The sequence below is a fragment of the Rattus norvegicus genome, chromosome 17, assembly GCF_036323735.1.
Source record: "Rattus norvegicus strain BN/NHsdMcwi chromosome 17, GRCr8, whole genome shotgun sequence".
NCBI classification, from domain to species: Eukaryota; Metazoa; Chordata; class Mammalia; order Rodentia; family Muridae; genus Rattus; species Rattus norvegicus.
Window position 1 is genome coordinate 56,643,678 of NC_086035.1, and position 12,088 is coordinate 56,655,765.

Below are 12,088 nucleotides of genomic sequence, written 5' to 3' on the forward strand. Positions count from 1 at the left end.
GAATGTGGGGTCCTGGCATAGGATGTGTGTCCTAATGTCGTTACTCTCTCAGAACCAGGTCTATCAAGTTTATCTGATGTAGTCCCACCTTCAGTTTCCAATGCCTGTACCAGGTACCATAAACTTGAGCACCAGGAGACACCTAGGCATGAGCTCTCCATGCATCACACAGAGGCTTCAAAGGCAGGCATTTGTTCCATCTCATCGCCTATGCCGAGTTCCTGGTAAGACCCAAACGAGTCCATCTGCAAATTATGAGAACCATTTACCACATGAGCTTTCAATTGAGAAGCAGTGAGCACAGGTAAGCTCTGCAGACGTGCAGTTCTGTGTTCATTCAGTGAATGTCTACTGCCAGGCAGTTGGTGGGCCGTGGGCACGTGAGGGTGTCCGTGACATGGGGAGGAACATCAGTGACAGTCCATGAGCTGAATGAGAAGGGTTCAAAGCATGGCAGAGTGCAAGCATCTAAGCCTGGGCATCCCTGAAGTTCCCGAACGGTAAGGCCCCGGGGCTGTGGGTTCTGGAAGAAGGGACGACCTGTGCCGAGGGCTTCCCCGGGCCCATTCCCCACAGGAAAAGGCATTCTTCATGCTAAGTGTCTCAAGTACTGTGTCAACAAGCTCAGCTCAAGATGAATGAAGCTCTAGGAAGTAATGCCCATCTCACAGACAATTCTCCAAAGAAAAATTGACAATGATCCAAAGAAGGACAGCAGGTCAGGCTTGTTGATGCGTTTATTGTGAGCTGGGAGTCTGGTAAAAAACTAGAAAATGACCATGGTGTAACAAGGAACTTAAAAGGAAGAGTCGGATTGGTAGCTTACATACATGGATACAGGAACAAATTGGCACACCATGTTAAACATTGTTCCCAACACTGTTTACAGAAGGCAATTCTAATTTGGCTTGCTAAGGGAATGAGTTATGGCTGGGCTAACTCTTAACAGAAGAGCAGCATGCTATGAGTCACACACAGTGAGTTTCAAAGTGTAAGAGTTTCATATTAAAAACTGGGTAAAGGGAGAATGACTTGATTGTAGTTGTAAAACTAATACATTCCCATTTAAACTCTGTTCTACAGTCCGAGGCGAGTATAAATGTTAACAGAACACTGTTAAATCAAATCTCAATGCACGAGAACCAATTGCATCTCTACTTTAAATCTTATCAACTTTCCAAAATTTCATACTAAAATATATTATTGTATTAATACAAACTACAGTATTATACACTACACTGTGTAATAAATAAAGAAATATAAAAATAAGACACATAAATATAAAAGTTTTCTAAAACTAAAAGTACGTGTCAGTAAGAAGGGTATTAATACTGCCAGGCTTGAAGACGTACAGTACAAAAATGTTGCACAGATCTACAAACTAAAAGAAATAAAATAATACTGGTAGGTAAAAATCAGCTGCTGTTCATCACCTGGGTCCGTAATAACTAACATTTGGAAATGGCTGTGAGCCAAGAACCAATGGCTTATCCATGTCTGACACGCAAGTACATGGACTAAGTAGTTGGAGAATTTCCCTTTTATTTCTGTAGAGATTTCTGAGTCAATCAACGTAACATGAATACTGAGGAACAGAAGTGTGAAATGTCCCAGTGCTTCAGCTTCTCTGACAGAGTCAGTGGTTTGAGTTTTATTTGGGAATTTTGACACAACAAACAAATCAACAAATGCTAGTTATTGTAGGCCACACACTGAGTGAAGGCTGTTACAGCCTTGAAACACTGACAATGGCACTTACAGCACATAGGTCTTGCTTAAGGCCAAAGGGACACAGCGCTTCCTATAGATCCTTCATAGTTGCTGTCACGTACGCAAACACAATCACGAACACTGATTCTGCCGCCTCTGCCGTCCTCGCCACATCAACACTGGCCGTCCCTGCAGTCAGAACTCAAGGACAACCTTTGAACTCCATTTAAGATCACACGAGTAAGAAACTCCCGCTCCTCTCTCTGCTTCCTTAAGGCTAGCGATGCACGTTAGATGGCAGCATGGCATCTAAGGTCAGAGGTCCTACCTCCTGACTGGTGGGGTGGCAGCAGGTAGCCAGCACGGTCTGAACTGCTTTCTACTGCTCGGTGAAGGGAATTCTGTAGTGCAGAAGTTCTCACATTTAAAAAAAACATAATAAAATACTGAAGTGGATTTAGCATATGTTTACCAATAAAAAATTATAAAATTTCTCCCATTGTACAGCTTAGAATGAACAACGTAAGAGTGATAATACTGCCAGCCAAGCCAGATGCCCATCGAGCTTCCTGTAACCTGCTGAGAAACCTTTGTTTTCTAATCTGCTTCATGTTACAAACTTGTTCCTAACTTTGAAAACTGCATGAAAAATTACTAGGTTTGAGGTTCAGGCACACCCGGATTTTTTTTTTTTTTTTTTTTTTTTTTTTTAGTATTTTGTTTTTCAGTTCTGACATTACACAGTAGTGAGCAGGAACCATAGCACAGGAGCCATGTTTCCATGAAAAGCGTGGGTAATATAGAGCAAATTTCATTACCAAGCAGGACTTCCTTTTGGAAGAGCTCCTAGGCTTCATTTGTCTTCTCTTCAGACAGTCGCTTGCTCTCGCTCCCGCTGGCCTTCTGCTGGAAGCTGCCTGCCTGCTGAGCCGCTTCCTCCTCCACTGCACCCCCAGTCTTGGCTGCTGCCGCCTCATGCTCAGCTTCCTCTGCCTCCTCTTCCTCTTCCTCCTCCTCCTCTTCTTCTTCCTCCTCTTCCTCCTCCTCCTCCTCCTGTGGGTTCTCACATTCCTTGTCTTCCTGCAATTCTTCCATCTCTTTATCCTCCTCCTCCTCCTCCTTTTCACTGTCTTCATCCTCTTCCCTTGTCAAACTTTCTCTCTCGTCCGAGTCAGCCTGTGAGGGAGATGCCCGGGCACCAACAAGCTCAGTGGGCAGGACTTCCGGCAGGGCTTCCGGCCCAGTGTCTTCCTGCTCCATGGCATCTCTGTCTTCAGCTCCTCTCTTGCAGTAGGAGTAGCGGTGATTCATGTGTTGAGAGTAAGACCCCGAGTGTGAGAAGCGCTTGCCACACTTGTCACATTGGTAGGGCTTTTCCCCAGAGTGCAGTCGCATGTGCTCAATCAAATGATGCTTGTGTTTAAATGCCTTTCTACAGATTCCGCACTCGTGGGGCCTCTTACCTGCAAGGTAAGAACGCAGCTATGAAACTGAATACTGGCAGAAGTAAACAGAGTGCTTGGGATGTGAGGGGACATTAAGACTATGAAAGCGAAGGGCTATAGTTCCATGCTCAAGAAACTGGCAGGTCCCCAACTATACTTATGGTTCATCTTTTCTATGTGAAAATTCAAGGCTACACAGTGCTTTGCAGATGAGGTCAGTGCTAACTGCATAAGGCTGAAAAGCCAAAAGTCCACACATCAGGACCACATGGCAAAATGTCGGCCATTGAGGCCCCCATGTGCACAGCAATGGTCTCAGGAAGAGGAGTTCTATGGCATTTGATGTCTCACGGATCTTTTTACGTATGAGCAAACTAACACACATGTAGAGTTTATGTAGAAGCTGTTATGATATCTAAACCAGCTTTTGCCCCGCAGGGCGATCTTGTCCCTGATAAGTGGGTGTGGCCTGAGCAGCACAGGAGACATACCACGGCAGCAGGCATAACCAGGACTGGTGACTTCTAAGTACAGCATAAGCACTTAAAATCCAGAAAGGACTTTTGACATCTCTTTTTACAGCTAGGATGTCATTTTAATTTTGATATTACTGGTATTTAACTCTTTTTAAAGAATTAGGAGATTTTCTAATTTTCTCAGTAAATACAAGTAGAGGGCATGGTCCTGAGCTTTTGTTAGAGAGGTACAGCTTTCAACCCCAACAACAGTGCAAGTGTCACACTGCAGAGTGTGATGAACACTTCTCTTGTGTCTTGTCACCAGAGGGAATGAGTTACCATGGTTGGTAAGAGGCTGACGGTGTGTATGTGCCTGGGTCCTGCAGCTGCAGCTGAAGTGACTGGTAAGGCAATCACTTGGGGTTAGTTACAATGAAATGAGCCTTTCATCTAGCCATCTTGTTGGCTGTGCAGCTCTTACTGCTAGGAGCCTGGTGCTAAACTATGGACATTCTGGAGTTGTCCAAAAGCTATTGAGGCTTGAGGCCAGTCGTGGAGGGAGTTCTCAGACCACAGGGGCCTGCTTCCTATCTGGACTTCCCAGGCTGCAGAGACACACTTACTAAAATAGACCAGCATGGCTCTGGAGAGAGGGAATTGGGAGGGGCAGGCCAGCAAGCACCTTCTGTAAAAGCCCTCCCTGGTGAAGCAAGCATCTTGGGACCGGCTGCCCTCTGTCCCCACTGCAATCATTCAAATCTATCATTGGTATGAGTAGAAACAACAGCTTTCGGCACCAGGCAAGTGAGGGATCTCTGGGTGGAATAAAACATCATCTAGAATGCCAAAGTTTGATTTTCATCTTTAAAAAAAAAATCCTTTTCAATCACAAAAAATGTAAAAGTCTATTCTTGGCTCACAAGCATCAGAGAGATAAGTGGAGCCTTGTTTGGTCTGCAAGACATTGTTTGTAGGTCCTAGGTCAACCTAAGGACTGAAGTGTTCTTAAAATCAAGTTCAGTTTCTTATGCAGAAGTTCTTTCTTTTAAAAACCCTTAGGTGACCAAGAGGCCAGCCTTGCACCACTTGTGAAGTGAAGACCAAGGAGCAGAGCTGAGAGCCTCAGATGCCACAGGAAGGTTTCCTGTGCCCTGGGCCACAGGCGGCTTCAGAACCTTGTGCCTGTGTCCCCCACGCACCTGTATGCTCATATTTGTGTCTCAGCAGGGAGCTGCTCTTCTGAAATATCTTGTCACACAGGTCACATGCGTACATCCCATTCTCTGCCTTCCGAGTTTTCTTTTTGGGTGGCGTGCAGTCAGAGTCATTCTGGTCCTCCACGGAGACTCCTTCTGAGCTAGTGTCTTGTCTTTCATCCTAAGGGGAAAAAGAAGATTAAATGTCTAAGAAAAAGGTTCACAAGCAATAGGGTCAGTGAGATGGCTCAGCAGACAAAGCCACAAACACAGATCACCAGAGTTGGATCCCTGGGATCTACATGGAGAAAGGAGAGAGCTGACCTCTACATTGTCTCTGACCTCCACGTGTGAGGGGTGACATGGGAGGCACCCCACTGCCAATAAATAAAGAAATGTAGGAAGATCAGAAGATGCATGAGAAAGAAATCATGTTAGACATCCACCAGAGCCCAGCAAGCCTATGGGAGAATGACTGCAGACAGCTCCAGGGGCACTAGCACACTACAGTGACTGCACACGGGGTGCTAGCACACACTACAAATAGACACAGAGAGACTCAATGAGTCTGGGAACAACATAGAACAGGGTATAGCAAAAACATCCCTCAACTGTACCAAAAAGAGGGGCCAATCAGATGGTCAGCTGCCACATTTACTTTGTTCTAATTATGATTTTACAGTAGTTTTGCAGAAAGGTTTAATCAATGAGCTTGATTCCCAATTCATTATTTACCATAGTTTTAACAAGAATTCTGAGTTTCACTAAGTAAAAATTAAGATGTAATGTTTAGAAAATATCTTTAAACTGTGTCCTCCATTCTGGAGGCCTTTGTGCCAGCTCCCTTGGTCTGGCGAAGAGGGTTTTGCTTTGGCCCATACTTTCCCTGAATGAGGAGGGAAAGTGTGAGAGGGAGTGAGACTTTTAAATGGGAGCTGTGTGTAAAACAGAACCCTTATGATTGTCATAGAATATACACGACACACCACAATACCTGAAGACAGTCTCAGGGAGGTCACTTTAGGGGAAGGCCCTTTTCTCAATGGAATAATTCTGCAGAGAGCCTCTTGCAGACTAAGGTCAGCTATGACCTTTGCATCTCTTCTAGAGTTCTGCCTCTAAACTCTCTCTGTTCTTCTGAAAGCTCTCTATGACAAGCAAAGCCACTCATTTGCTTGTCACTATAGCTGCCAGTGCAGAAGTGACTCTATAGTTTTTTGATAGTCAGTCATTTGAAATGGTAAAAGCTCTGTTTTCTTTAAATTTAAACATGTATCAAGAAGGGCTGGGAAGATGGTGGATAGTGGGGACTCACTAGACAACCAGTCTAGACAAAATGGTAGGCTCCAGTTCAAGGAGAGACCCTGTCCCTAAAATCTGAGAGTGATTAGGAAGATAGTCACAGTCAATCTCTGGCCTCTACATGCACACTCATGGGTGGACACACCTATACATACACAAGTATACAACACACACACACACACACACACACACACACACACACACACACACACACACACACACACCAGAGAGCTACTGTCATTGGTCATGGACATGGTTTCTTCAAGAGTCACTACAATTCTGGGAACACCCATGAAAGGCAGTATTGAAGGGTCACAGGACATGGAAGTAATTGCAGCTGTGCCTGCAGTAAGATCAAACAGGTATCTCTGGCATTTGATTCAATTAAGAAAACTGATAAAAAAGTGGTGACATTAAGCCTAGTGACATGGCAAGATTCTGAAGAGACAGCAAGAAACAGATAGTGCACTCCTGGCCACAGCCATGCCTCATGAATACCGACAACCACACTGCACGCGAGTTCCAGAATACTCTGTTTAACTAAAGGTTACCCTAACTCCCAACAAAGGAGTTGGCACACAAGGCCCAGCAGATCCTGTCTTGGCTTCATGGTAAATAAGAACATGATTGTTTAATAGTGATCACAAGCAAAGGAGAAACTCACCAATCTGAGAATTTAACTAGAAAACCAGAAATCTAGTTAACGAGTATCACAGCTTTTCTCCCCTGCTTTTAAGTTCTAGTTGGTCTCCAGCTGAGTACACGCATTGGCTTTCAACTCTGGCTGATGCCTCTAACCCTGATTAGCAGCAAGGGAAGATATTCTGCTGCACGAGGAGAGCAAAGAGATAATTCTTTTTGAACATGCAGTTGTAAGACTCTGCCTGACTACAGAGATGGAGTGTCTTCACTAGAAAGTTAGTTTGGTGCTTCACTAACCTGGTTTCCATTTGGCTGGATCACCTTCACTGGTGGCTCCTGCATGGCTGGGCTGACTGTAGCGGAGTATGTATATGCCACTTGGGGAATCAGAATAGTCTGCTTGTTGGCAGCGAGTGCCCGTAAGCACGGAACACTGTTCTGGTCAGCGATGGCCACGATTGTGGGTAACTGGGCAGTGACTGTAGGAATAGCAATGTTTATGGGGTTGGCACTTGGTGGGACTACATTTACAACTGGTTCTGAGTCTGTAACACAACTGTCCTTTTGTGGCTCCTTTTTTGCACAAGACAAGTTCAAGGGTTCTTCCTGGACAGAATAAACACTGTTCTGGTAAACGCTACTGACTGTCGACCTTTCCAGTAACTCTCCCTGTTGCTTTGGTAGTGAGAGATCAAGAGGTTCTACTTGGGGCTCCTCCTGGGTACCCTCTGACACACAAGAGTAACCCTGCGGGTTCCTGGCTGAGGAAAGGTTTAGAGGGGATGGGGATGATGTGCAACTTCTGGAACCGTTAATGGCTGATCCTACTGGTAAAACTGGAGAGCTTGTCATCTTGAGAGGACTCTGTCCACGTGTGCTGTCTTCCTGGGGCTCATTTCCATCCACAGGTTGAGGCTGCTCCTCAGTTTTTGCAGGGATGTTTCCTGACCCCGGTCCTGGAGAAGGTGGTTCAAGAGACTGCCCGGGAATCTGTCCAGCTTGCATCTTTTCAAACCACTTTTTAACTACATCCAGCGGCAGGTTCACAGAATCGGCAATCTTGGTGAGCTCTTCTGTGCTTGGCTGTGCATTCAGAGCATAGTAGGCTTTTAAGAGCGACAGAAGGTTCTTTAAAGGTGGCTGACTGGGAGACAAATCTCCATTGCCGGCTGATGAAGCAGAGGACTCTGGCTTCTCGGTGGCTGGGGCAGGGGGTGGAGGTTGAGCAGGGTGCTCTGGGTCATAGTGCTTTAGTTCTGGAAGTGCATTGAGGTCTCCTGGGCAGTCCTCACACAAAAGGCAAGTGCTCTCATCCGCAGCCCCATCAAAGCTTTTGTCCTTCTCTGACTTGACAGTAAGATCTTCTGGTGACTTCTCACTTTTGCAGCTCTTTGGAGGGGCTGGGTTTTCTTTCTTTAGATTCTGGGGAACAACCTGAAGTTGGCCGGGCTGCTCAAGACTGTAGTTGATGATGATTTTGGTTGTGCCATCCTGATCAACTAAAGGAAGACTGATGGCAGAAATGACAGAATGGCCGCCCTGCTGGATGGATGAAGCACTCACGGCTTCTTGCTCTTTGGATGCAAGACTGGCTTGATTATTCTCCAAAACCTGTCGTATTATGTTACCATCTACAGCCACTTTAAGTACATTCTGAATGTCACTTAAGTTGATACTTATGGGAGATACCAAACCAACTGTTGGCAGAACAACAGCTTGCACCACACCCTGAGGAGAACTGGTTGCCTGCAATTGGCCACCACCGCTAAAAACCCCATTTTGTAAAGGGGTTGAACAGTTGATTCCTGAAGCAACCACTATGGGTTTGAACTCATAATCCACAGGTTCAGTTTTGATTTGGTTTACAGAAAGCGGTTCTTGAAGGGGTTTATTCTCTATCTTCTGCCGTATCTGTGGGCGTGTGGGACTGCCTGGTGATGTTGAAAGAGATGGCGAGGAACACTGAGATGTCTTGAGTCCTGATCTGGGCCTACCATTCACAGGCATCAAGCTAATACACTTCTTACTGCTTATGTGTGAGCTATAAGAGCCAGAATGGGAAAAACGTTTCTTGCAGTTTGGGCATTCATATGGCTTCTCTCCTAAAGAACAACAAAACAGCACCAATGAATCAGTGTATTTCACATGGGCCTACGTAAGAAACAGTCATTAAAAAGAAGCAAGACTCCTCTATGCCCATGATACTATTTTTTTTTTCCGGAGCTGGGGACCGAACTCAGGGCCTTGCGCTTCCTAGGCAAGCGCTCTACCACTGAGCTAAATCCCCAACCCCGATACTATTTTACATATAGTTATCATTTTAAGTTTCGAAGCTATTATAAATAAGGCTGCTATGAACATAGTGGAGCACGTGTCTTTGTTGTATGTTGGGGCATCTTTTGGGTGTATGCCCAAGAGTTTCGAAGCTACAAAAATGTTGAGAACATATGAAGACCTGTGCTCTGGATGGTGTGTGAGTCCAACAGGAACCCTTCTTACCACATGTATAGCATTCCACTACGCACCGGGACTTCCAATATTGCTCAAATATCAAAGGAACTAGTCTACTCTTAAGTAAATTTTCCTTATCCCATTTCATCAATCAAACTGCAGCGTTTTCTTCAAAAAGCATTTTACCAATAGACAGGCTGAGGACTGAGCCAGAGGAGCTGCTGCTCACGCCCAGGCCTTTTCCTGCTCTCCCTCTGATATGCACCAGCAAGCCTAACTGTTATTACAAGCAGACCTCCAGAATCACTGCAAGCTTCCCTGCAGACGGAGACGATCAGGGTCCTTCCTGAGCTTTCTCAGGACAGGGTTTCAGGACCCTGTTTGTTACCCCACCACTGCATGCTCCCCTTGTCCTCAGGAATTGCAGATGGACTGTTTGGAATAGAATTCAATGCCCAGTACCATCAGATAGAAGTGGTCATGAGGTAATGGGTGTGTGCCAGTTCAGTGCAGCTCTGTTTAACAAGTCTGTTCTACCTCAGCTCAGTTCATCACTGTCAATGACTGGATAGCAGCTTTAGCTTTAATGAGTCACAGAATTTTCCTTTTCCTGCAGAGAGGAAGGCAGGCCATGGCTTGGAGTTGGTGCTGCTGACAGAGCTCAGGTATGGCATGAACTAGCCAAGTGGCTTTGGAGATGTGAATTTGCATTGTGAGCCTATGAGTCCTTGTCAGAAAGGTGTGTGATACAGTCTACTTTATGGGGTTGAGACCTACAGAAGTAATGTCAGCACACTCTACTTATCATGTCTTACTGTTCAGAATCACTGTGGTAACTCCATCACTGTGAGAAACATATATACATAATAGATTATTCTAAGCCAGATCTACTGTGTTGGAGAACTCCTGGTTTCTAACTTCAGGGCATGCCCTTTTACTTTGGTTATGGTACCAGTTTAGCCTGGATTTCTCTCAGAAAGTGGCACTACTAAGCCAGAGGTAAACTAAGAGTTTTCAAGGGTGGAGGTAGGAGGTTGGTGGTCAGATCGTACTCGGGAATTTCCAGGCCACAGTGCTGAGTTTACAGAATGAATATGGCAGTACTTTGTACCCTAGGCAAGCACACTTTTGTCCTACCTGAGAGGAGCCAGGGGAGCGTCCAGAGCATAGCTCAGATCCCAACACAGCATATCAGCATTAACATACTAACATACATGGGTCTGCCCAGAGCTCACAGCTAAAGCTTCATGATGATGAGAACAGAGTGACAATCTAGGATATTTGGGACTCTGATCCTCAACAAAATGTAAAAGCTAAAGAAAATACACCAAGACAAAAATCACTAGAGATGCTCTCTGCAGAGTGTACAGGTCACTTGTACCTGAGCACCATGGAGAGCAAGCGCTTTTCAAGGCACCCAAAGAAAGAAGCTGAGGATGTTTTTTCATTTTTAAGTTTCAAGTCAATCTCATCTGAAATTCTGTAAACTCTAAAGAAAATGGGTCCAAAGAGATGACTCAGGGGATAAAGGTCTCCACTGAGCTGGGGACACATGGGGTGGAAGGAGAGCTCCAGCGAACTCAGGCTCTGCTCTGACCTCCACAGGTGTACTGTGGCACACACATGCCTGTACATACATACGTGCAAACGTGTGCCACACACACAGAGAACATTTTTTTAATAAAAAAATGTCACAGCAACAGCCTGATACTTAGTCCCAACTTCTGTATCATCTCTTGGAGTGATCAGGGCAGGAGGCTGGCAGTGTGGAGCCAGGCTTTGGCTGGTGCTCGGAGAAGCCCTGTCTGAAACTCTTCCCTTGGCATAAACCAGACTCTCAAATAGCTGCACACTTGGGCTGCACTCAACTGGCTGCCCTGGGGAGACACAGTTTCTAAATCACAACTGGGGAAAATATCGGTAGCCTCTACTGAAGAATCTGATTGAAACACAAGTTTCCTTATAGTGTTTAAAATAATTCTCATGATATAAGAAGTCATATTTTGTTCTTTAAAAAATTTAAAGTTATTAACTTTTATGCATACTGGTGTTTTGCTTACATGTATGCCTGTGTGGGTGTTGGACACCCTGGAAAGGAGTTCCAGACAGTTGTCGGCTGCATATGGGTGTTGGGAATTGAACCTGGGTCTGCTTGAGAGAGCAGCTAGTGTTCCTAACCTCTGAGCCATCTCTTCAGCTCCCATAATTTGCTCTTTATGATGCTTTAAGGAGCATTTTCCATGGAACAAGCTATTAGGAAGGGTAGTCCCAGGCTTATTCAGTATTTTGAATTTGTATTACTTGCTGTGCTAAATGTATTGATGCCTCATATTAGAGAGGTTGAAGACACACAAATTCCTGAGTGGAGAGTTTGTGTCCACTGAACTGGCTTCAACTGGTATGTGGTAGTAAGTGTCAACACACTGTCTTTTCGTCATGTAAACTCACTTCCTGACTGAGATGGCTTTTGATCACCAAGCAGAATGTCTCCATTAAATGTCAGTGTTTGGTTTGGAGACCAGTATTTGATCTTTGTACTGTTAGGAGATCTGGTAAATGCTGGGACAAAACTAGAACATAAATCATATTCAAGTTTTTCTTATTTTGTTCTCTAATTTTGACAATCACAAACCCTCTTTTTAGCTGACATTTCAAATAGTTTCTGATATGAAGAGGTCTAATTGGAGCAGCAATCATTGTTCAGTAGTGGTAGTAATAGTAAGTGTCAACACACTGTCTTTTTCGTCATGTAAACTCACTTCCTGACAGGGGCCTATGGAACAGTGTACTGTGTGGGCTGCGAGATGAAATATACTTCCCAGAAACATAAGTAAATCAATACATGAAAGTAGATAAAAGTTGTCTTTAAGGATCCTGGTTTGAG

The 12,088-nt window shown here is 44.8% G+C and overlaps 1 protein-coding gene across 5 annotated transcripts in view; it reads right to left on the reverse strand.

Moving 5' to 3' along the window:
* Window positions 1–719: 719 nt before the first annotated feature.
* The window catches only part of Zeb1 (zinc finger E-box binding homeobox 1), a 166,759-nt gene continuing 155,390 nt past the window's right edge, over window positions 720–12,088 (reverse strand). For all 5 annotated transcript variants that reach the window (XM_063276113.1, NM_001308265.2, XM_039095404.2 and 2 more), the window contains 3 exon segments: window positions 7,051–8,855; window positions 4,813–4,990; window positions 720–3,173 (listed from right to left, as the gene is read on the reverse strand). In XM_063276113.1, the coding sequence (XP_063132183.1) occupies window positions 2,557–3,173; window positions 4,813–4,990; window positions 7,051–8,855 (2,600 nt within the window). In that variant the 3' untranslated portion in view covers window positions 720–2,556.